This window comes from Babylonia areolata, chromosome 18 (genome assembly GCF_041734735.1).
Source record: "Babylonia areolata isolate BAREFJ2019XMU chromosome 18, ASM4173473v1, whole genome shotgun sequence".
NCBI classification, from domain to species: domain Eukaryota; kingdom Metazoa; phylum Mollusca; class Gastropoda; order Neogastropoda; family Buccinidae; genus Babylonia; species Babylonia areolata.
Genome location: NC_134893.1, coordinates 56,700,631 through 56,723,130, shown reverse-complemented (window position 1 = coordinate 56,723,130; position 22,500 = coordinate 56,700,631). Strand labels below are relative to the sequence as shown.

At 46.1% G+C, this 22,500-nt stretch overlaps 1 protein-coding gene across 2 annotated transcripts in view; it reads left to right on the top strand.

The window, feature by feature from the left end:
- Positions 1–22,500, top strand: part of LOC143292085 (A disintegrin and metalloproteinase with thrombospondin motifs 2-like) — a 106,872-nt gene that overhangs the window by 45,963 nt on the left and 38,409 nt on the right. For both annotated transcript variants that reach the window (XM_076602259.1, XM_076602258.1), the window contains exons 4-6: positions 459–612; positions 16,287–16,555; positions 22,430–22,500. The exon at positions 22,430–22,500 is cut by the window's right edge and continues 13 nt beyond it. In XM_076602259.1, coding sequence (XP_076458374.1) covers positions 459–612; positions 16,287–16,555; positions 22,430–22,500 — 494 coding nt within the window. The remainder of the gene's footprint in view (positions 1–458; positions 613–16,286; positions 16,556–22,429) is intronic.

Here is a 22,500-nt window from a genome sequence, read left to right as displayed (position 1 = left end):
TGTGTGTGTGTGTGTGTGTGTGTGTGTGAGTGAGTGTGTTTGTATGTGAGTGTATGTGTGTATGTGTGTACATAAGTGTGTGTGTATATATGTGTTTGTGCTTGTGTATGTGTATGTATATGCGTTTCACTGTCAGACCTGAGTCATTTGATGATGTATAGTGGGGTTATCTTGGCAGGCAGGTTTCATTTGTGTGTGTGTGTATGAGTGCGTGTGTGTGTGTGTGTGTGTGTGTGTGTGTGTGAGTGCGTGTGTGTGTGTGAGTGTGTTTGTTTGCATGTGAGTGTATGTATGTGTGTGTGTGTGTGTGTGTGCATGCATGCGTGTGTCTACATAAGTGTGTGTGTATATATATATATATACATATGTGTGTTTGTGCTTGTGTATGTGTATGTGTGTGCGTTTCACTGTCAGACCCGAGTCATTTGATGATGTGTGGTGGGGATGTATCTTGGCAGGCAGGTTTCCTTCAGATGGGGGGAGAGATGGTGTTCGTGGAACCAGTCACAGCCCCCACTGGGGGGGAGGAGGGGCGCACACTGTGGGAGGGAAGGCGGCCACACATCTTCTATTCCTGCCTGGACCCCGATATGCCTGCATCTAACGCCACAGGTAAAAATCAGTGTGACCGTGAGAAAGAGAGAGAGAGAGGGAGGAAGAGCAAGAGAGAGAGAGATGGGGGAGGGAGGGAGGGAGAGAGAGAGAGGGGGGGGCAGGGAGGAAGGGAGAGAGAGAGGGGGGAGAGAGAGGAGGGGAGGGAGAGAGGGAGAGAGAGAGGGGGGAGAGAGAGAGGGGAGGGAGGAAGAGAGAGAGAGGGGGGGCAGGGAGGAAGGGAGAGAGAGAGGGGGGGGAGAGAGAGGGGGGGAGGGAGGGAGAGAGAGAGAGGAAGGGAGGAAGGAAGAACAAGAGAGAGAGAGATGGGGGAGGGAGGGAGGGAGGGAGGGAGAGGGGGGCAGGGAGGAAGGGAGAGAGAGGAAGGGAGAGAGGGGGGGGAGGGAGAGAGGGAGAGGGGGGCAGGGAGGAAGGGAGAGAGAGAGGGGGTGAGGGAGGGAGAGAGGGAGAGAGAGGGGGGGAGGGAGGGAGGGAGAGGGGGAGAGAGAGAGAGAGAGCTCAGAACTCAGAAATATTTACTACAAGACTATCGGCCTGTTTACAAAGGAGATATATACGTATATTTCAGACACACTAAATACAGAAAATAAAGGGGGAAGGGACTTACACCATGGACACAACATTTCAAAACTGAAAAAAAGTGTAGACAGATAAAGATTTTTCATTCGTGATATTTCCTGCAACAACGTTGCTGTTTTTGAAAACAGTGATCTGATCATTTCATTTTTCTTCTGTCTTTTTAGGGTGTTATAAGTAAACATTGCCACAGAGCGAGTAATGTGCCTGTTTTCATTTTGTGAAAGTCACGCTAAGTCTGCGTATTCATTTATATTTCTAAAAAAATTCACTTTATACTTTTCGTGTGTGTGTGTGTGTGTGTGTGTGTGTGTGTGTGTGTGTGTGTGTGTGTGTGTGTGTGTGTGTGAGAGAGAGAGAGAGAGAGAGAGAGAGAGAGAGAGAGAGAGACACTGACACTGACACAGGTTTAATTGTGAAGGCCACCGGCCCATACACAAAGGGGTGTGGGATACAAAGGGGCAATTCGATCGCTCTTCACACACATACACACACACACACACACACACACACACAGAAAAAAAAGGTGTACTGTACGTGAGTAGCCGATAACTGTATGAAAAATACATAGCATGTTCGTACTCATCATGTTTATAGTTATACTAATGAGAGAGAGAGAGAGAGAGAGAGACAGAGAGAGACAGAGAGAGAGACAGAGAGACAGAGAGAGGGGGGGGAGATGATTGTATCCTACTTGTCTTTCAAGTACTTTTTTTTTACTCATGAGCTTAAACAAATTAGTTAAAATGAGAAGTTATTATGATTCTTTGTTTTTTGTTTGTTGTTTTGTGTGTGAGAGAGAGGGGGGGGGGGAGGAGAAAAAGAGTGATAAAGAGAGAGAAAGAGAGAGAGAGAAACAAATTAGCTATAATGAAAAGTTATTCTGATTCCGTATTTGTTTGTTGTTTTTGCGAGAGATGGAGAGAGAGAGTGGGGGGGGGGGTAGCGGAGAGAGAAAGGGAGAGAGAGGGGGTAGGGGAGAGAGAGAGAGAGAGAGAGAGAGAGAGAGAGCGAGTTTCAGTTTCAGTAGCTCAAGGAGGCGTCACTGCGTTCGGACAAAACCATATACGCTACACCACATCTGCCAAGCAGATGCCTGACCAGCAGCGTAACCCAACGCGCTTAGTCAGGCCTTGAGGGAGCGAAAGAGAACACTGAACACTGAAATATTTAATGTCATTAGCTGCAAAGCTCTAGTGACATAGTAGGTACTAATTAGAACAAAGTGCACAACAGATGAAATGGAACAGAATGGAAAAGCAGAATTGAAACAAAATAAACTAATAAGAGATTTGCGACACTTTCGCGCATTGTCATTAGCCTAAAGTACATGTGACAAGGGGGGGGGGGGGGGGTTAATGTGCCTTTTTTCAGTCGTTCGTCTCCAAGGTGCAATAGCCGAGTGGTTAAAGCGTTGGACTTTACATCTGAGGGTCCCGGGTTCGAATCTTGGTAACGGCGCCTGGTGGGTAAAGGGTGGAGATTTATCAGATCTCCCAGGTCAACATATGTGCAGACCTGGCAGTGCCTGAACCGCCTTCGTGTGTATACGAATGCAGAAGATCAAATACGAACGTTAAAGATCCTGTAATCCATGTCAACGTTCGGTGGGTTATGGAAACAAAAACATACCCAGCATGCACACCCCGAAATCGGAGTATGGGTGCCTACATGGTGGTGTAAAACGGTCATACACGTAAAAGCCCACTCGTGTACATACGAGTGAACGTGGGACTTGCAGCCCACGAACGCAGAAGAAGAAGGACAGTACACAGAAAACAAACTACATACTATTTTATTATAATAAATATTTACGCATGTAACATCGACACACATCATATCAAACACATACTAAAATACACACAAATCATGAAATGATTATTTGTGCCTGAACATCAAAACCCATCATATCAATACGAACACATCATATGATTCCATTGTCGAGATTGACATTCCAAATGTAACCCTTCCTTTTTATCTATGTTTTTTTCCTCATAGAACCCATACTGATTTTTAATTGATTAATGAATATTTGGACCGATGATGGACTTTTTCCGTATATTTATTGCCTCAGATACATATTTTGCAAGTGAAAGTATCATATCTTCATTTTCCGTCATCAGTATGCCGAACAAATCTTTTCTCTGCGCTGGAGCTGTAATTGAAAAGGGTATAGATTTTTCGCTATTCATCGTATATTTTGCAGTTAAATATGAAATTATTTTTATCCTCTGGGCTTTCGCCACACATTGGGCAAGGAGATGTTGCTACATCTGAATCGAGCCTTCTTCTGTTGGCATTCAGTCCAAGTGCTCTCAATCTGAGCTTCGCAAAGCAGATTTTAACACACACACACACACACACACACACACACAGAGAGAACAGTCGAACGTTGGCATTTCCTCAGCCACCACAATCGACAGAGGAATTCAGTAAGGCAAGATGCCAAACATTCAACAGACCCTTTCTTCTTCTTCTTCTTCTGCGTTCACTCGTATGCACACGAGTGGGCTTTTACGTGTATGACCGTTTTTTACCCCGCCATGTAGGCAGCCATACTCCGTTTTCGGGGGTGTGCATGCTGGGTATGTTCTTGTTTCCATAACCCACCGAACGCTGACATGGATTACAGGATCTTTAACGTGCGCATTTGATCTTCTGCTTGCATATACACACGAAGGGGGTTCAGGCACTAAGCAGGTCTGCACATATGTTGACCTGGGAGATCGTAAAAATCTCCACCCTTTACCCACCGGGCGCCGTCACCGTGATTCGAACCCGGGACCCTCAGATTGAAAGTCCATCGCTTTAACCACTCGGCTATTGCGCCCGTCGAGACCCTTTCTATTCGTTTGCGTTATGAAGACCCAGAAAATCAGGGTTGGGGCTCAGTGTTGACGATCACGATGTGGCATGTAAGTATCCATATCATCCATTCATCCTTCAGAACTTGGCACAGTGACTATGTACAGTCGGAACAGGAACGAACGCCAAGTTCAGGAATCGAAAGTCAAGGCCACACGATGGTGCCATTTGTTCGGAGAGTGTTGCCTTCTGCTTTTTATTTTCGTTTTGTTGCTGCTTTCTATTGTGTAAGCGCGTTGTTTTACGCTGCTGGTCAGGCATCTGCTTAGCACATGTGGTGTGCCGTATATGGATTTGTCCGAACACAGTGACGTCTCCTTGAGTGACTGAACAGAACTGAACTATTGTGCAATTCCTATGCTCGATTCAGTAAACGTTACACGGAGGGGACCTTGAGTGTCTAGTTTTTGTTGCTGTTGTTGTTGTTGTTGTTGTTGTTGTGTGTATGTGTTTTGTTGCTATTGTTTTTTGTTGTTGTTGTTTTGTTCAGGACCAGCCAGCCTTGAAATGGAGTGGAAAACTTTTCTCTTTTTCTTTTTTTTTTTTCTTCTTCTTTTTCAAAAATCAGTAACTTCATGATTTGACAAAAGAACTGAATTTCGCAGTCGTTCTGCAGCTTCCCCGCAACTGAGAATTATTAACTTTGTTTACTTTTATTCGTGAGTTACCAAATTGCTAACCATTTAGTAATATTTCCATATGAACCCCTTCAAAAGACTTTTTAAACATGCTACTGTAAATTTGAATTCGACTGTCCGTAAACAAAAAATCAGTAGTTATCAACTTCTTGCAGACACAGCCTGAAAGTTTTGCTGTGAGGTTACTGTGCTCTTTGTTAGCCACCCCGCCCTTTGAGAAGGAGCTGCGGTCTGTGTGAGCAAATCACCCTTAAGTCTGAAGCTTAGCCTGCCTGTCTCCATGAAGATTATTTGTGTGCGATAAGACGTAGCCAAAAAGGAGAAAGGTGATTCGTGCAATCTCTTTTCAAACGCATGGCATGTCAGCGTTGTGCGTAATCTGGTCTGATCCTTATTTGAACGGAGTTCCACTCGGATAGCACCTTGGAAATCTACTTGCCAGGATCGCAAAGTGCTTAATCGACTAAAGAATGGAAATACTGAAAAAGAATAATAAATAGAGAAAACGCAGTCTCTTTCTCTTTTTGTCTCTGGCTGTCTGTCTGTCTGTATCTCTTTCTCGCTCCCTCACTGTTTTCACTCTACCTCTGACTGCTTGTCTGTCTGTCTCTGTGTTTCTGTTTGTCTCTGTCACTCTTTCCTCTCTCTGTGTCTGTCTCTTTTTCTTTCTCTCTCTCTCTCTCGGTCTCTTTCATACACACGCATGTACATTCGCGTGCGCGAGTAGTCGCGCGCATACGCACACACACACACACACACACACACACACACAGAGTACACAAACACACACGCGCGCGCGCACTCGCACGCACACACACACACACACACACACACACACACACACACACACACACACACAGACCCTCTCGAGAGACCCCCCAGTCTCCCCCTTCCCCCCCTCCCCCCCATCCCCTCCACCCCCTACGCACACGCACACAGACACACACATACATCACAGCACAGGCATGCTGGTGCATGTGTGCAGCGAAGATTCTTTCCAAAGCCCCAGGCCAGTAGCGAACAACGGTTACCGATATGTCTTGACAGAGGAAAGATAAATGTGAAATGTGAACGTGTGTGTGTGTGTGTGTGTGTGTGTGTGTGTGTGTGTGTGTGTGTACGTGCGCGCGTGTACGGAGTGCCAGCGTCTGTCTCCGCTCGAAAGCTGCGTTAACTTTCTCTGTCCGCGTTGAAAGTGCCAAATGCCATATTGAATTTGCGACTTGCGGTTAAAACACACACACACACACACACACATACACACACACGCACGCACGCACGTGCCCGCGCGCGCGCGCACACACACACACACACACACACACACACACACACACACACACACACACAACCTTCAAGACATTCCTAGACATTAACAGTTAAATCAACAAATGGATTCTATACTGAAGGGCATTCCTAACAGGGCATACCTCCAGGAGCAGTATCACTTGGACTTGATCTGTTCACACGGCTAGTCGCGTCCCTAAAGTAATAATAATAATAATAATGGAGAACCACAAGTGAGGTGGCGGGGTGGCAGGGAGTGGGAGGGATTGGGGTCGATCTTGACGAACCACCAGTGACCAGGAAGTCACATTGGGCTAGCATACGAACCTCTTTATCCTTTTCAGTAGCTTGATTAGATCCTTAGAGATGGGGGTATTTCCAGTTAGGGAGGTGGAAAGCGGTGAAGAAGCGGGTGGAGGAAGGGAGAGCCGTTCGTATTGACGAGACACAATGACCTGGAATCAATCATTGAGTGTGTCAGAACGACTCCTTTTTTTTCGTTTTCAGTGTTGGTAGAGCTCTAGAAAAGGGATTCAGTTTGGAGGTGGAAGCGATGAGGGGGTGGGGGGAGATTGGGATGTCTTGACGACACGTGAGCAAGGATATGTCAGCACGAGGCTTAGCCGCATACGAACACGGTTACCGTATGTCTTGACAGAGGAAAGATAATGTGAGATGTGAAGTGTATGTGTGTGGTGTGTGTGTGTGTGGTGTGTGGTGTATAGGAGAACAGTGAGGTGGCGGGGTGGCAGGGAGTGGGAGGGGTTGGGATCGATCTTGACGAACCACCAGTGACCAAGGAAGTCAACCACTTGAGGCTAGCCCATAACGAACCCCTTTATCCTTTTTCAGTAGCTTGATTAGATCCTTAGAGATGGGGGTAATTTCCAGTTAGGGAGGTGGAAAGCGGTGAAGGAAGCGGGTGGAGGAAGGGAGGGCCGTTCGATATTGACGAGACACCAATGACCCTGGGAAGTCAATCATTCGAGTGTTAGTCCAGAACGACTCCTTTTTTTCCGTTTTCAGTAGTTTGAGTAGAGCTCTAGAAAAGGAGGTAATTTCCAGTTAGGGAGGTGGAAAGCGATGAAGGGGGTGGGTGGGTGGGGATTGGGGTCGATCTTGAACCACCAATGACCCCGGGAGTCAACCATAAGAGGCTAGCCCAGAACGACTCCTTTGTCCTTTTTCAGTAGCTGGATTAGATCCTTAGAAAAGGAGGCGTGATTTCCAGTTACGGAGGTGGAAAACGGTGAGGAGGGGGTGGGGGAAGGTGGGGGTGTTCGATCTTGACGAACCATGTATGACCCCAGAAGTCATCCATCAGAGGCTAGCCCAGAACGACTCCTTTTTTTTTTCCTTTTCAGTAGTTTGATCAGATCCTTAGAAAGGGAAGGGGGTGGGGGGGCAGCAATTTCCAGTAAGGGAGGTGGAAAGCGGTCGGGGGTTGGGGGGGGGGGTGGGGTTGGTGGAGGGTGGTCTGGGTCGATCTTGACGACTCACCAGTGACTCCATGAAGTCAATCATTCGAGACTTGCCCAGAACGAACCCCGTTTCCCTTTTTTCAGTAGCTTTATTAGATCCTTAGAAAAGGGGGGCGGGGGGGGGGGTTCAGTTAGGGAGGTGGAAAGCGGTGAAGTAGCAGGGTGGGGAGATGGGGGGGACGGGGGGGGGGGGATCTTGACGTCATTCATTCGAAGCTAGCCCAGAACGAACCCCTTTGACCTTTTTCAGAAGCCTTATTAGATCACTAAGATGGGGCGGGGGGGGGGGGGGGGTAATTTCCAGTTAGGGGGGTGGCGGGGTGGGGTGGGGGAAGTGAGTGTATGTGTGTGGGGGGGGTGGGGGGGGTTGATCTTGACGAACCACAAATGAACCAAGAAGTCATTAATTCTAGGTTAGCGCAGAACGACCTTAGGGTAAACTTCAATAAGGGGAGGGGGTGGAAAGGGAGAGATAGAGATTGATAGAGGTTGAGAGGTTGTCACACGGGAATGGAAACAGTCTGTATATGTAGGTGGAGGTCACGGAATAGCTGAGTGTGCTGGGTGTTCGGTGTTGAGACAGCTGTGATGGCAGAGTGGTAGTAGAGAGAGACGTTGTGCTGTGCAGGCCTGTGTGTGTGTGTGTGTGTGTGTGTGTGTGTGCGTGTGCGTGTGTGTGTGTGGTGTGTGTGTGTTTGTAGTGTGTCTGTGTCCATGTGTGTGTGTCTGTGTGTATCTGTGTCTGTGTGTGTCTCTGTGTGTACTCTGTGTGTCTGTGTGAGTGTGTGTGTAAGGTGCATGCACATCTGTGATACAAGGCTCCCTGTGCAGAAGGGATATTTTTAGCTTCGCTGGATGTATGTTTAGCGTGTGTGAATGTTTAGCGTGTGTGTGTGTGTGTGATGTTAGTGTGTGTGTGTGTGTGTGTGTGTGTGTGTGTGTGTGTGTGTGTGTGTGTGTGTGTGTGTGTGTGTGTGAAACCAGAACTCATTCATTTGTCGTAAGGCCCATCAAATGAATTATGGACACTAAAACTAAACACACCAAACAGATAAAACCAGTCAACTGAGTGTATGCAGGATCTTCCACATGACATAGTTATGGATTTCGAACTTAAAGCACTCACATATATATATATATATATATATATATATATATATATATATATATATATATATTTCTTGCCAGTTCTGCAGAAAAATTGTGTGTGTAGGTACTAGGTGCGTGAGTGCGTGCGTGCGCGCGCGTGCGTGCGCGCGCGCGCGCGCGTGTGTGTTTGCGTGTGTGTGTGTATGCGTGTGTGTGCATAGTTTGTTCAGGTGTGCGCATTTGCTCCTCTGTGCCAGTGTGTGTGTGTGTGTTTGTGTGTGTGTGTGTGTGTGTGTGTGTGTGTGTGTGTGTGTGCATGTGTGTGTGTGTGTGTCTGTCTGTCTGTGTGTGTCTGTGTCTGTGTGTTTGTCTGTCTGTCTGCCTGTCTCTCTCTCTGTCTGTGTGTTTGTGTGTGTGTGTGTGTGTGTGTGTGTGTGTGTGTGTGTGTGTGTGTGTGTGTGTGGTAATCACTTACTGTCTGTCTCTATGGCTGTCTCGGCCACTGTCTCTCTAGTCTCTCTTTCCCCTCTCTCTGTCTGCCCCCACTCTCTCACACTCTCTGTCTCTCTCCTTCTTAGTCAATCTGTGTGTGTGTGTCTCTCTCTCTCCGTGCTCTCTCTCTCTCTCTCTCTCTCTCTCTCTCTCTCTCTCTCTCTCTTTCTTTCTTTCTCCTTGACTATTCCCCTGAGTCTTCCTTTCTCTTCACCTGACTCTCTTTGTCTCTTCCTCCTGTGTCACTCTCGGTCTGTCTCTCACAATCTTTCCCTCTCTCTCTCTCTCTCTCTCTCTCTCTCTCTCTCTCTCTCTCTCCTGTCTCAGTCTATTTCATTCCCTCCCTCCCCCTCCCTCCCTCCCTCCCTGCCTCCCTAGTCAGTTCAAGTTCCTTTCACGTCTCTCTCTCCCTCTCTCTCTCTCTCTCCACGGTCTCTTCCCACCCCCACCCCCCAACATGACGTCTGTCTGTCTCCAAGAGATCTCACCACTGAGACCAGCAGGGGCGGTTGTCTTCCTTCTTCTTCTGCCTTCAGCCAGAACCACATCCCCCACGCCCTGTAATTCTGTCTGCTAAGCGAAATCCTTCAAAACAGCTGTTCTCTCTTCATACCCCACCCTGTCTTTTCTCTCCCTATCCGACTACTACACAGCGCTCCCTCTCCAACACTGTGACACACACACGCACACATACGCACACACATACGCACACACACATACACGCACACACATACACGCACACACACGCGCGCACGCATGCATGCACACATACACACACTCACAGACACACCACCCTATAACACACACACACACGCACACGCGCGCACGCACGCACGCACACACACACACATGAACACACACACACACATGCACACACGCACGCACGCATGCGCACACACACACACTCACAGGCACACCACCCTATAACACACACACACACACACACACACACACATGCGCGCACGCATGCACACACACGCACACACACACACTCACAGACACACCACCCTATAACACACACGCACGCACACACACACACACACACACACACACACACACACACACAGGGTGCGTATGCATTTTGATGCGCACCACGCCCAGACGCCCCATTCTACTAGTTTTTTTTAAAGAACAAACAAACAAACAAAACTATCACACAGTTTCCAAGACCTCAAAAACTCTTGCACTGTAACATATGTCATCTGTCTTCACGTCATGGGGGAATCTGATATTTGCGGACTGTCGTGTGTGTATGCCGCGTACGCACAACACAACACACACACACACACACACACACACACACACAACACACACACGCGCACGCACGCACGCACGCACACACACACACACACACACACACACACACACACACGTACACGCACGAACACGCACGCCGTCACACACACAGACACACCGACACACACACACACACACACACACACACACACACACACACACACACAGATTCCCTTTACATCTCTTCCATTCGGTTTGTCAGCCTTCCTTCCTTTGCATTTTCTGCATAGCTCATCCATCCATACGTACACAGGTCCATGACCTTACAGTAGCAGCTCTGACGTTCACTCCCCCCCCCCCACCCCACCACCACCCACCTCCTCCCCAACCCCCCAAACCCCCACCCCTCCCTTCCTTTCAGATTACCATGTCAGGGACGGTCGTTGACATTTTACTTTCAACCGGAACCACAACCACAACGATCACCACCCAGTACTAAGCAGACAACTTCCAGAAATGGTGCTCTAAACATCTGCTCTTTCACTTATACGCTCGCCTCGCGTGTACACATACACGCACGCGAGCGCACGCACACACGCATGTGTCCTTGCACGCACGCACGCGCGCACGCACACACACACACGCGCGCGCAAAATTACATTAACACAACGATACCCAACCACACCCACACTTGTGCGGCAATAGATACCATATATTGTGCCTTTCCTCATGAACTCATACTGCTCCTTCGTCTTCCTGATCTTTTCCATCAGTAGCCCCCCACCCCCACACCGAAAGCTCCTGGCTCCCCCCCTCCCCCCCCCCCCCCCCCCCCCCCCCCACTCCTTCTCTTGCCTTATCTGATATCTACAAACCCAGATACACAAGCTTACTTCTAGTGTCATACACACTGCCGTATCAAACTGGTGTAAGGCAGACCTGTTGAGAGAAAGGGAAAAGGAAAGGAGAGACTGACACTGAGTGAGAGAGAAAGAAAACAGGGATGGGGAGCAGAAGCGAATCGAACGTCAGACACGGCGGTTAGAAAAACAGGTAATCCTGCAGTTTAGAATACTAAACTCAGGGGGCCGTTCAAATGAAAAAATAGAGGTTGTTTGAGACTGACCTTGATGCGCTGAGTCGAATGCAACCCTCAGCTAAGCTCTACGGCCACTCCTTGTCAATGAACCAGAGACATAATAAATAGTAAACTCAGTCGGTCACTTCCCGAGCAACTATCGGCGAGCCATTTTGATTGCTGGTGACGTGGTGTTTACGTCATCAACTTCTGTGTGTTTTCAGTAGAAAGGAGTACTACTTACCGTGCATTTGATCCAGTTTCGTGGCAAAAGGAGTGGTCTTAGAGCTTAGCTGAGGGTTGCATTCGACTCAGCGCATCGAAGTCAGTCTAAAACACCTTCTACTTTTTCATTTTAACGGCCCCTGAGTTTAGTATTCTAAACTGCAGGATTACCGAAAAACAAGCTACAAGTAAGAAACAGGCCAAATGGACACGGTTAATACACTTTTTTTTTTTAATTTAAAGTGTCAGACGAGGCAAAGTAGAAAACCTGACATGACATGATGGCGTCTAGAGTGTGGCCAAAAGGAAGGAGCCAATGCTTATAGCCGTGAGCGGCGTTTGATTGGTTGGATCAGGGCGGACTTGGCTGGGCGTCTTTTCACTGAGTTAGCTGCGAAATTTGCTCAAACAGAGCAAACCGACAGGCCTAGTTTGCATCAGTTTGATATGGTAAGAATTATAATCACCACGTGGAGTGATGGCCTAGAGGTAACGCGTCCGCCTAGGAAGCAAGAGAATCTGAGCGCGCTGGTTCGAATCACGGATCAGCTGCCGATATTTTCTCCCCCTCCACTGGACCTTGAGTGGTGGTCTGGACGCTAGTCATTTGGATGAGACGATAAACCGAGGTCCCGTGTGCAGCATTCACTTAGCGCACGTAAAAGAACCCGCAGCAACAAAAGGGTTGTTCCCGGCAAAATTCTGTAGAAAAATCCACTTCGATAGGAAAAACAAATATAACTGCATGCAGGAAAAAAAAATAAATGGGTGGCACTGTTTTGTAGCGACGCGCTCTCCCTGGGGAGAGCAGCCTCGAATTTCACACAGAGAAATATGTAGTGATAAAAATAAATACAAATACAAATACCAAAGAGGGAGTATAATTCAAACTCCCCCTGTTGGGTCTACAGCAGTCCAGGATCCAACCCTCGAACCACACCACCCTGTACGGAGCAGGACCACAGCCCTCAACAACTTGAACTTTAGGGGAGAAGTTTGGGGGGTTGGGGGGCGGGGGGGGGGGGAGGGGGAGGCCGTCAGCCAATCAGTTACAGGTCGTTTGATTCCACCAGCATCGAACAACAAAGTGAGAGCGGTATGATCACTGGATTCTCCACTACAATAGGGAATCGTTTACAGCTTGAAGGACTATGACTCTCACTTTGACATTCAGAGCACTGGGCAGAAATCACATTGCGTCAACACCGAGTGATGGCCATCGCAATGCTTTGTTCTAATTAGACAGTCGGATTCCCCTGGTCCGCACCAGTTCTGAGTCGACTGCTGAATGCCAGCCGACGCGACCGACCGAAGCCGACGCATAGCTGAGGCGGTCCACGGGAAGGTTGAACCGGCGATCCCAACTCGGCCCACGCACCCCCTGTGAAGGAGGGGAAGGCCTCGCTCAGCCCGCGGCCGTCCCGAAACCCGCTTCACACTCCAGCCCGACTGACCCAGTCCTCAGAGCCAATCCTAAAACTGAAACTATGACTCTCAAACTAGGTGGCGAGATTGCAGAGGCTCCTAATGCTTGCTGCCTTGGGGGACTAGTTGGCCTTTGAGGACCATGCCAGCGCAGACTGTGCTAAAACCCTCCAGACCGAGATAGCGGGGATGTAACCTGGGCAATACACCCCGGCTCCACTATAACAACATTTTTGCTCAGATAGTCGGGTCAGCAGTTGCCTACTTTGCTGTTCTGATAGTCAAAGTCGGACACGACTGACTATCGCACGTAGGTATTTCGTACTTAATTACACGAACCCAGATACCATCAGTTGCATTTCTTGCATCCAGAAATAGAAATATACAGGTTCTTTCCATGTTTGAGAGTGTCAGTAAAACTAGAGCGGAAGTGGTTTGACACTGCGAGTCTGTTTTCGTTTGTTTGTTTGTTTTTGTGTTTGTTTGTTTTTGTTTGTTGGGTGTTTTGTTTTGGTTTTTTTTTTTGTTGTTGTTGTTGTTTTTTTTGCTTAAGTTGGATCCCAGGGATTTTTTCCGCCTCTTCTTAGTAGCGGGCCTGTATTTACGATCCCAGGCATTTTTTTCCGCTATAACTAGCAGTCCATAAAGTGAGATTTCAGGAATTTTTTTCGCATGCGTTTAGCGAGCCTTTATTATTTTCGCAGGCGCTTAGTGGGTCTTTAACAGGCGTCCAAGAATCTTTTGGTATGCACCATTTGGGCGTTAAATATGGTTTCCAAGGGGTTTTGGAATTCGCTTTGCGTTCCTTTCAGTGGGATCCAACAGAGTCCTCTAATTAGCGGGCCATTGATCAACCAACGTTGTTTCCCAACATGTCTTTGAAGTGAAACCTCAGACTGTAACGTATCTTCCAACACTTCTGTTAACAGATACCTCAGACTGTAACGTTTCTTCCAAACACTTCTGTTAACAGATACCTCAGAATGTAACGTTTCTTCCAAACACTTCTGTTAACAGATACCTCAGACTGTAACGTTTCTTCCAAACACTTCTGTTAACATATACCTCAGAATGTAACGTTTCTTCCAACACTTCTGTTAACAGATACCTCAGACTGTAACGTTTCTTCCAAACACTTCTGTTAACAGATACCTCAGACTGTAACGTTTCTTCCAACACTTCTGTTAACAGATACCTCAGACTGTAACGTTTCTTCCAAACACTTCTGTTAACAGATACCTCAGACTGTAACGTTTCTTCCAAACACTTCTGTTAACATATACCTCAGAATGTAACGTTTCTTCCAAACACTTCTGTTAACATATACCTCAGAATGTAACGTTTCTTCCAACACTTCTGTTAACAGATACCTCAGACTGTAACGTTTCTTCCAACACTTCTGTTAACATATACCTCAGAGTGTAACGGTTCTTCCAACACTTCTTTGAAAACATACCTTAAAGTGTAACATTTCTTCTAACACTTCTCTTTCCAGATACCTCAGACTGTACCGTCTCTTCCAACACTTCTGTTAACATATACCTCAGAGTGTAACGTTTCTTCCAACACTTCCGTTAACAGATACCTCAGTGTGTAACGTTTCCTCCAACATTTCTGTTAACATATACCTCAGAGTGTAACGTTTCTTTCCAACACTTCTGTTAACATATACCTCAGAGTGTAACGTTTCTTTCCAAAACTTCCGTTAACAGATACCTCAGTGTGTAACGTTTCCTCCAACATTTCTGTTAACATATACCTCAGAGTGTAACGGTTCTTCCAACACTTCTTTGAAAACATACCTTAAAGTGTAACATTTCTTCTAACACTTCTCTTTCCAGATACCTCAGACTGTACCGTCTCTTCCAACACTTCTGTTAACAGATGTCTCAGAGTGTAACGTTTCCTCTAACACTTCTCTTTCCAGATACCTCAGACTGTAACGTTTCTTCCAACACTTCCGTTAACAGATACCTCAGAGTGTAACGTTTCCTCCAACATTTCTGTTAACATATACCTCAGACTGTAACGTTTCCTCCAACACTTCTGTTAACATATACCTCAGAGTGTAACGTTTCTTTCCAACACTTCCGTTAACAGATACCTCAGTGTGTAACGTTTCCTCCAACATTTCTGTTAACATATACCTCAGAGTGTAACGTTTCTTCCAACACTTCTGTTAACAGATACCTCAGACTGTAACGTTTCCTCCAACATTTCTGTTAACATATACCTCAGAGTGTAACGGTTCTTCCAACACTTCTTTGAAAACATACCTTAAACTGTAACATTTCTTCTAACACTTCTGTTGCAGATACCTCAGACTGTAACGTATCTTCCAACACTTCTGTTAACATATACCTCAGAGTGTAACGTCTCTTCCAACGCTGCTTTATACTTCACACTGTAACGTTTCTTTTATCATAGATACCTCAGACTATAACGTTTCTTTTATCACAGATACCTCAAACTATAACGTTTCTTTTGTCACAGATACCTCAGACTATAACGTTTCTTTTGTCACAGATACCTCAGACTATAACGTTTCTTTTCTCACAGATACCTCAGACTATAACGTTTCTTTTGTCACAGATACCTCAGACTATAACGTTTCTTTTATCACAGATGCCTCAGACTATAACGTTTCTTTTATCACAGATACCTCAGACTATAACGTTTCTTTTATCACAGATGCCTCAGACTATAACGTTTCTTTTCTCACAGATGCCTCAGACTATAACGTTTCTTTTATCACAGATACCTCAGACTATAACGTTTCTTTTATCACAGATGCCTCAGACTATAACGTTTCTTTTCTCACAGATGCCTCAGACTATAACGTTTCTTTTATCACAGATACCTCAGACTATAACGTTTCTTTTATCACAGATACCTCAGACTATAACGTTTCTTTTGTCACAGATACCTCAGACTATAACGTTTCTTTTATCACAGATGCCTCAGACTATAACGTTTCTTTTCTCACAGATGCCTCAGACTATAACGTTTCTTTTCTCACAGATGCCTCAGACTATAACGTTTCTTTTATCACAGATACCTCAGACTATAACGTTTCTTTTATCACAGATACCTCAGACTATAACGTTTCTTTTGTCACAGATACCTCAGACTATAACGTTTCTTTTCTCACAGATACCTCAGACTATAACGTTTCTTTTGTCACAGATACCTCAGACTATAACGTTTCTTTTATCACAGATACCTCAGACTATAACGTTTCTTTTATCACAGATACCTCAGACTATAACGTTTCTTTTGTCACAGATACCTCAGACTCAGCAGAGGAAACCTCATCACCACACGGACCTCACGAAGAGGAGCGCTACAGACGAGGACAAAGACGAAGAAGACGAAAACGAACACTACGACTGGGTGGAGGAGAAGGGGAAGGAGCAGAAGGAGGGCGAAGCAAGAGGTCCTCAGGAGAGGGACGGCGGCGGTACCTGGAGGTGCAGCTGGTGGTGGACCACACGGTGGTGGCCATGCACGGGCATCGGCGTGTCCAGCACTACGTCCTCACTCTCATGAATATTGTAAGTCCTCGTCCTCGTGCATGTGTGTGTGTGTGTGTGTGTGTGTGTGTGTGTGTGTGTGTGTGTGTAGGGGGGTGTGGGTGGGTGAGTGTCACTGTGTGTGTGTGTGTGTCTGTCTGTCTGTGTGTGGGTGGGGGGGGTCTGGGGGGGTGTTATTGTGTGTGTGTGTGTGTGTGTGTGTGTAGGGGGGTGTGGGTGGGTGAGTGTCACTGTGTGTGTGTGTGTGTCTGTCTGTCTGTGTGTGGGTGGGGGGGGTCTGGGGGGGTGTTATTGTGTGTGTGTGTGTGTGTGTGTGTGTGTAGGGGGGTGTGGGTGGGTGAGTGTCACTGTGTGTGTGTGTGTGTCTGTCTGTCTGTGTGTGGGTGGGGGGGTCTGGGGGGGTGTTATTGTGTGTGTGTGTGTGTGTGTGTGTGTGTAGGGGGGTGTGGGTGGGTGAGTGTCACTGTGTGTGTGTGTGTGTGTCTGTCTGTCTGTGTGTGGGTGGGGGGGGGTCTGGGGGGGTGTTATTGTGTGTGTGTGTGTGTCACAAGAGGAGGGTGGAGTGATTGGGAGGAAGGGGGTGGGGGAAGTTGAATGGGGGCGTCTTCTGTGTGGGGAATCTGGGAGAGGGATTGTAGGTCTGTTCCTGTATGGGGGTTTGTAAGTCTCCGTGCATGTGTGTGTAAGTGATTGGGGATGGCGGTGGGGTGATGGGGGGTACTTTGTAGGGAGTGAGGGGGAGGCTGGAGGGGGGGGGGGGTCTGTGTGGGGGGATCTCGGGGAAGACGAAAGAATCGTGTGTTTATCTCTGTATGGAGGTTAGAGCTCTCTCTCTCTCTCTCTCTCCAATCACTCCCTCTCTCCCTTCTCCCTCCTCCTACACCTCCGCACTGCCCGTTTGATTTGTCTATGTGCATCCATGTTTGTACATATGAGAGAGAGAGAGAGAGAGAGAGAGAGAGAGAGAGAGAGAGTGCGTGCATGCGGGCACTTGTGTTTTGGCATCCACACCCATATCCGCATATTTCTCCCCCACACTTTCCCACGCATATCACATGATATGCACACCTGCACGCGCGCTTTGGTGCATTATAATTAACTTAAACAACGTAACAGTTTTGAGGTGGAGTTGAAAACTCTGTCGAACTGTCAGTAATATCAGAGATAAACAACGTCAAAGTTATTATGCAAGCGCTACCCGAACGCACTGCGCGCGCGCGAGAGTCGTTAAGTGTGGTGTTTCTTTTCAAATTAATTTCTCTCAGACACTTGCTCTGACGTTGTAAAAAACAAAACAAACAACAACAACAACAAAAAAAAGACCATGAAAAAAATTCCTGTTAAATAGATACAGGGAAGTGATTAAACTTGTCAAGAAAATTCTTTAACGTTCTTCGCACGTGTGTGTACGTGTGGATCAGACATATATTTGTGGGGGCAGGGGGTAGGAGATCGGGGGGTGGGAGCTGGACGATATTGTCGGAAATATATTCTCGAGACGTCTGAAATAATTATCTACAGCTCGTGTGTGAGTGATAAGCAGATTGACAGGTTGATCTGAAAGTATGATAGTCAGTCGTGTCCGACTATGACCATCAGAACAGCATTGGAGGCAACTGCTGTCCCAAATGTCCAGGCTAGAATGTGATTATAGTGGAGAGTGCCTTGCCCAAGTTACACCCCCTCTCTCTCGGCCAAGATGGTTTTAGGACAGTCAGTGTTGGGATGGTTGGTTTCCAAATGCCAACTAGCCCCCAAGGCTGCAGCACTAAGAGCCACTGCAATTTTGCGGCCTAGTTTGAGAGTCAATCCTTTAAAAAGACAAAGCTGTAAATGACTTCCCATCACAGTCGAGAAATCATCGATCATACAGCTCTTACTTTGCTCTTAACCATAATGTAAGCTGATGTCAATCTGTGATAATAAGCTTAGCGTCGGGCCTTGATTTGAAAGTATGCACTCTTAAACTATCAATACTTGTCAACAACATTCACACGTCTGGTTTTGCATACTTGTTTTCCCACTCTTCGTATTTTGGGTATCATGACACAGGTTTTCACAGAACATGGTTGTTAATTATCCAGCAGAGGGCTGATTCTGCTTTCGGTATGAGAATATCAGCCTGTGACAAAAATACGTGCTGCTCCGGCTACTTTGAATCCTGCATACATAATACCATTATACTTGTATCCATGGACATTTCTTTGTATTCGTATTTGCGTTCACTGTCTTGTTTCGAAAGCGTAAACATAATGCACTCATGCTTGAAAGAAAATGACGATGTAAGCTCGGGACATTTACGGTTATTTGATTGTCATCATGACGATCATTATCATTGAAGTCATTATTATCAAACATGATTTAGTTCTCTTCCACATCATTACACGATGACTGTTTGGTCATTAGGTCGTGTGCTGGGTAGTGTCCAGACACGTGTTGATAACACTTTTGACTTAAACATGTTAAATTAAAAATCTCTATCTCTTTGCATGGTTTGTTACACGTCAAGTTAAAAATCTTGTTTGCATGGTTTGTTTGTTACACGTCAAGTTAAATTAAAAAAATCTCTGTTTGCATGGTTTGTTTGTTACACGTCAAGTTAAAAAAAACTATCTGTTTACAAAGGTCCACGTGTAAATATTGTCTGGGCACATTCACACCAGTGGGAGATGTCCGATTTGTGTGTGTGTGTGTGTGTTCGAAAATTCAAGGAAAGATCAGATTCCGATGTAACCACGTACTGCCCCCGCGAATGCGCGCGCACACACACACACACACACACACACACACACACACATATATATATATATATATATATACACACACACACACGTGCGCGCGCGAATCACACATATGTACACTCGCATACGCCCTCGTTTACACACACACACATCACCACCCGTCTCCCCTTTCTCCAATCTGCAAAACTTGATATTTCCTAATTCAACCGTTGTGAAACAGTTATCTTGGAAATACGTAAATATTTGTGCTTCCTTCTGCACAAGTGCCTCGCTCCCTGTGCTGAAATGATCATGACTTGTATGGCACGCCTCGTGTTAGATAGCAGATCCTGAGAAAAGTAGAAAAAGAAATGGGACGAATTAGAAAGAAAGGAAGGAAGGAAAGAAAAAAACGAAGAGAGAAACAGTTTTACTAAGGTAAACGAGATAAGAACAATAACACAATAGCAGTGTGGTGTGTTTTCTGCATTGCGCTTTGATACACATACACGCGCGCGCGCACCAAAGAGAGAGAGAGAGAAAGAGAGAGAGAGCTGTGAGGAGGGAATAAATGATCTTGAAGAAGAAAATGAAATCAGTGCGAAAGGAGTGACAGAGACTGTTCGAAAAACAAAGAACGAAAAACAAAATCAATAAAATGAAAAAGAAAGAAAGAACAGAAAAAGAAAGTTTTAAAAAATGCAATAACCAGAAAAAAAGACAGTATGTTGGAAAATCCGGAAATAAAGAGAAGGGAAACGGAGAAGGAAATAAACTAGACGGGAAAAAAACTGATAGGCTATGTGTGTGTGTCGGGGGGGTTGGGGAGTGTTCTGGTCTGGAGGGGTGGAAGTATGGGGCGGGAGGGGGGGGGGTGAAACTTGAGAAGGGAGGAAACTGTTTTGCACGGATGCTATTATTAAAGGCAGATCCACTTCCTCAAAACAAAAAAAAACAAAAAAACACAACAAAAAACAAACAAAAACAAACGGTTTCCCTTCGACCTGAAAACAGCCTCATTACGAGAATGATTTATTTTCCTGCCGGTAATTACCTATACTGCTGCTTCCCTTTGAACTTTGTCTGAAGACTGAGCGGTAAAGAAATGAGTTATGATACTGAAAGCCGTGTCTCCGGAAGAAGCAACAGTCATAATGGTAAGATGTAGTTTTCGGTGGTATGTTTGCATAATTATCTAGACTCAAGTGTGAAGAATTTTAATGGAAAGTCACCGACGTGTATGCACGCGCGTGTACACACGTGTAAACACACCTATACACGCGCACTATCACGCACACACACACACACACACACACACACACACTGAGGTGAGTCAGGTTAGAATGGTGAAGAATGCTAGAAACATACAAAACAATATACTAAAACCAAGTGATTTATTCACCTGCGATGACTGTCAAAAAACACTTGCCAACTATGTATTTCAGTGCATGCGTATTAGATGACCGTTTATTTCTTTGTTCCCTTTGTTCTTTGTTGTGTCTATTAATCCTTCGGGATTTTATGACAATAAATGAAGTCAAGTCAAGTCAAGTCAAGTCACACACACACACACACACATACACACACACACACACACACACACACACACACACACACACACACACACACACACACACGGCCCCACTTTGAAGCATTATCACCACACACATTTCACAATTCAACGTCTGCTTTGGCCTCGTTCTGGAACCTTGATGATCGTCATTTCCAAGAACCAGTTAACATCAGCTATTTCTAGCTATTTCTGCGCTCTTTCTTCTCTTCGCGCACCACTGCCGACCAAGGTTACAAACCTTAAATCAAGGAAAGCAAATAGTTGTGACTTGAATTGTGACAGTTTGAAATAGCTGATTTGATGGAACATGTTGAATGCATTGTGCATTACCAGTGCTGGGAGAATTTACGAAACCACGTTGGTGACAGATCAGAACGTCAGTTTTGACAGGAATCTCCAAAATAGTATTGTTTGCAGTTAGACCGTAAGATATTTTGATGGGAGTCTATTTGCGAACGATGCTGCACTGTTACTGAGTGCTCTTAAAAGGGTATGTTTGTGTGTGGTGTGAGGTGTATATGTTTAAATGTCTGTGTATGTGTGCATGTGGAATTAAAACTAACACCATAGTCTGGTGCGATGTTCCAAAAACATGTTATGTCTAATGAGATAGAGACTTGTTTCTGTTTTAATTGTCCACATGCACCCAAATCCATGTTCGCAGTTAGACTTGACCGTTCACATTGAACACTCAGGCACCCCTGCTGTTTCACCCTTTGACAAAAAAGGAACAGACGAACTGTTCCATGCGCAACCAGTTGGAGAAAGCCTTCAAAAACAGAAGAGCTACATTTAACGATCGTACAACCTGTTACCTGTACAATACACACCTTGATCCCGAAGATGCTACTGTATGGCCAGCTGAAGGAAGGCCACCGCGAACTTGGAAGACCCTGCAAGCGCTTCAAGGACACCTTGAAGACAAACCTCAAAGCCTGTGACATAGACATCGCTTCCTGGGAAACTGATGCCCTTTACCGCTCTCGCTGGAGGATGCTGCGCTCTAGTGGCCTAAAGACGTTTGAAAACAAGACAACGCTGGCCATTAAGGAGAAGTGTGAGCGAAGGAAGCAGGGCTCAACTTCTGGAGACGTTTTCCCTTGCAACACCTGTGGGAAGTGCTGCGCATCCAGAATCGGCCTCTTCTCCCATACGAGAACACACACCGACAGATAAGCCTGCCTGCCTGCTCATCTGTCGGTCCGACGGGAGACCCCAACACACCTTGAGCTGGTCGCTTCGACTGGATCGTTCGCAATTAATAATAATAATAATAATAATGGTATTTATATAGCGCTGGATCTTGTGCAGAGACAAATCAAAGCGCTTTCGCACCAGTCATTCACACGCATGCATAACTCTAATACTGTAGAAACTAAAGACAAGGAAGGGCAGGCAAGGGAGGCTATTTTGGGAAGAGGTGGGTTTTAAGGCCAGACTTGAAAGAGCTGAGTGTGGAGACTTGACGAAGCGAAAAAGGAAGTTCATTCCAATCGCAAGGTCCAGAAACAGAGAAAGAACGGCGGCCAATAGTCGAGTGTTTGAATCTGGGTATTAAGCCTAACTACTGTACACATGAAAATTCTTTTTTTTTTCTTTCAGGCCAACTCGGTGTACCAGCATCCCAGCCTTGGAGTCGACATCCGTGTGGTGGTGACTGAACTGGTGTTGCT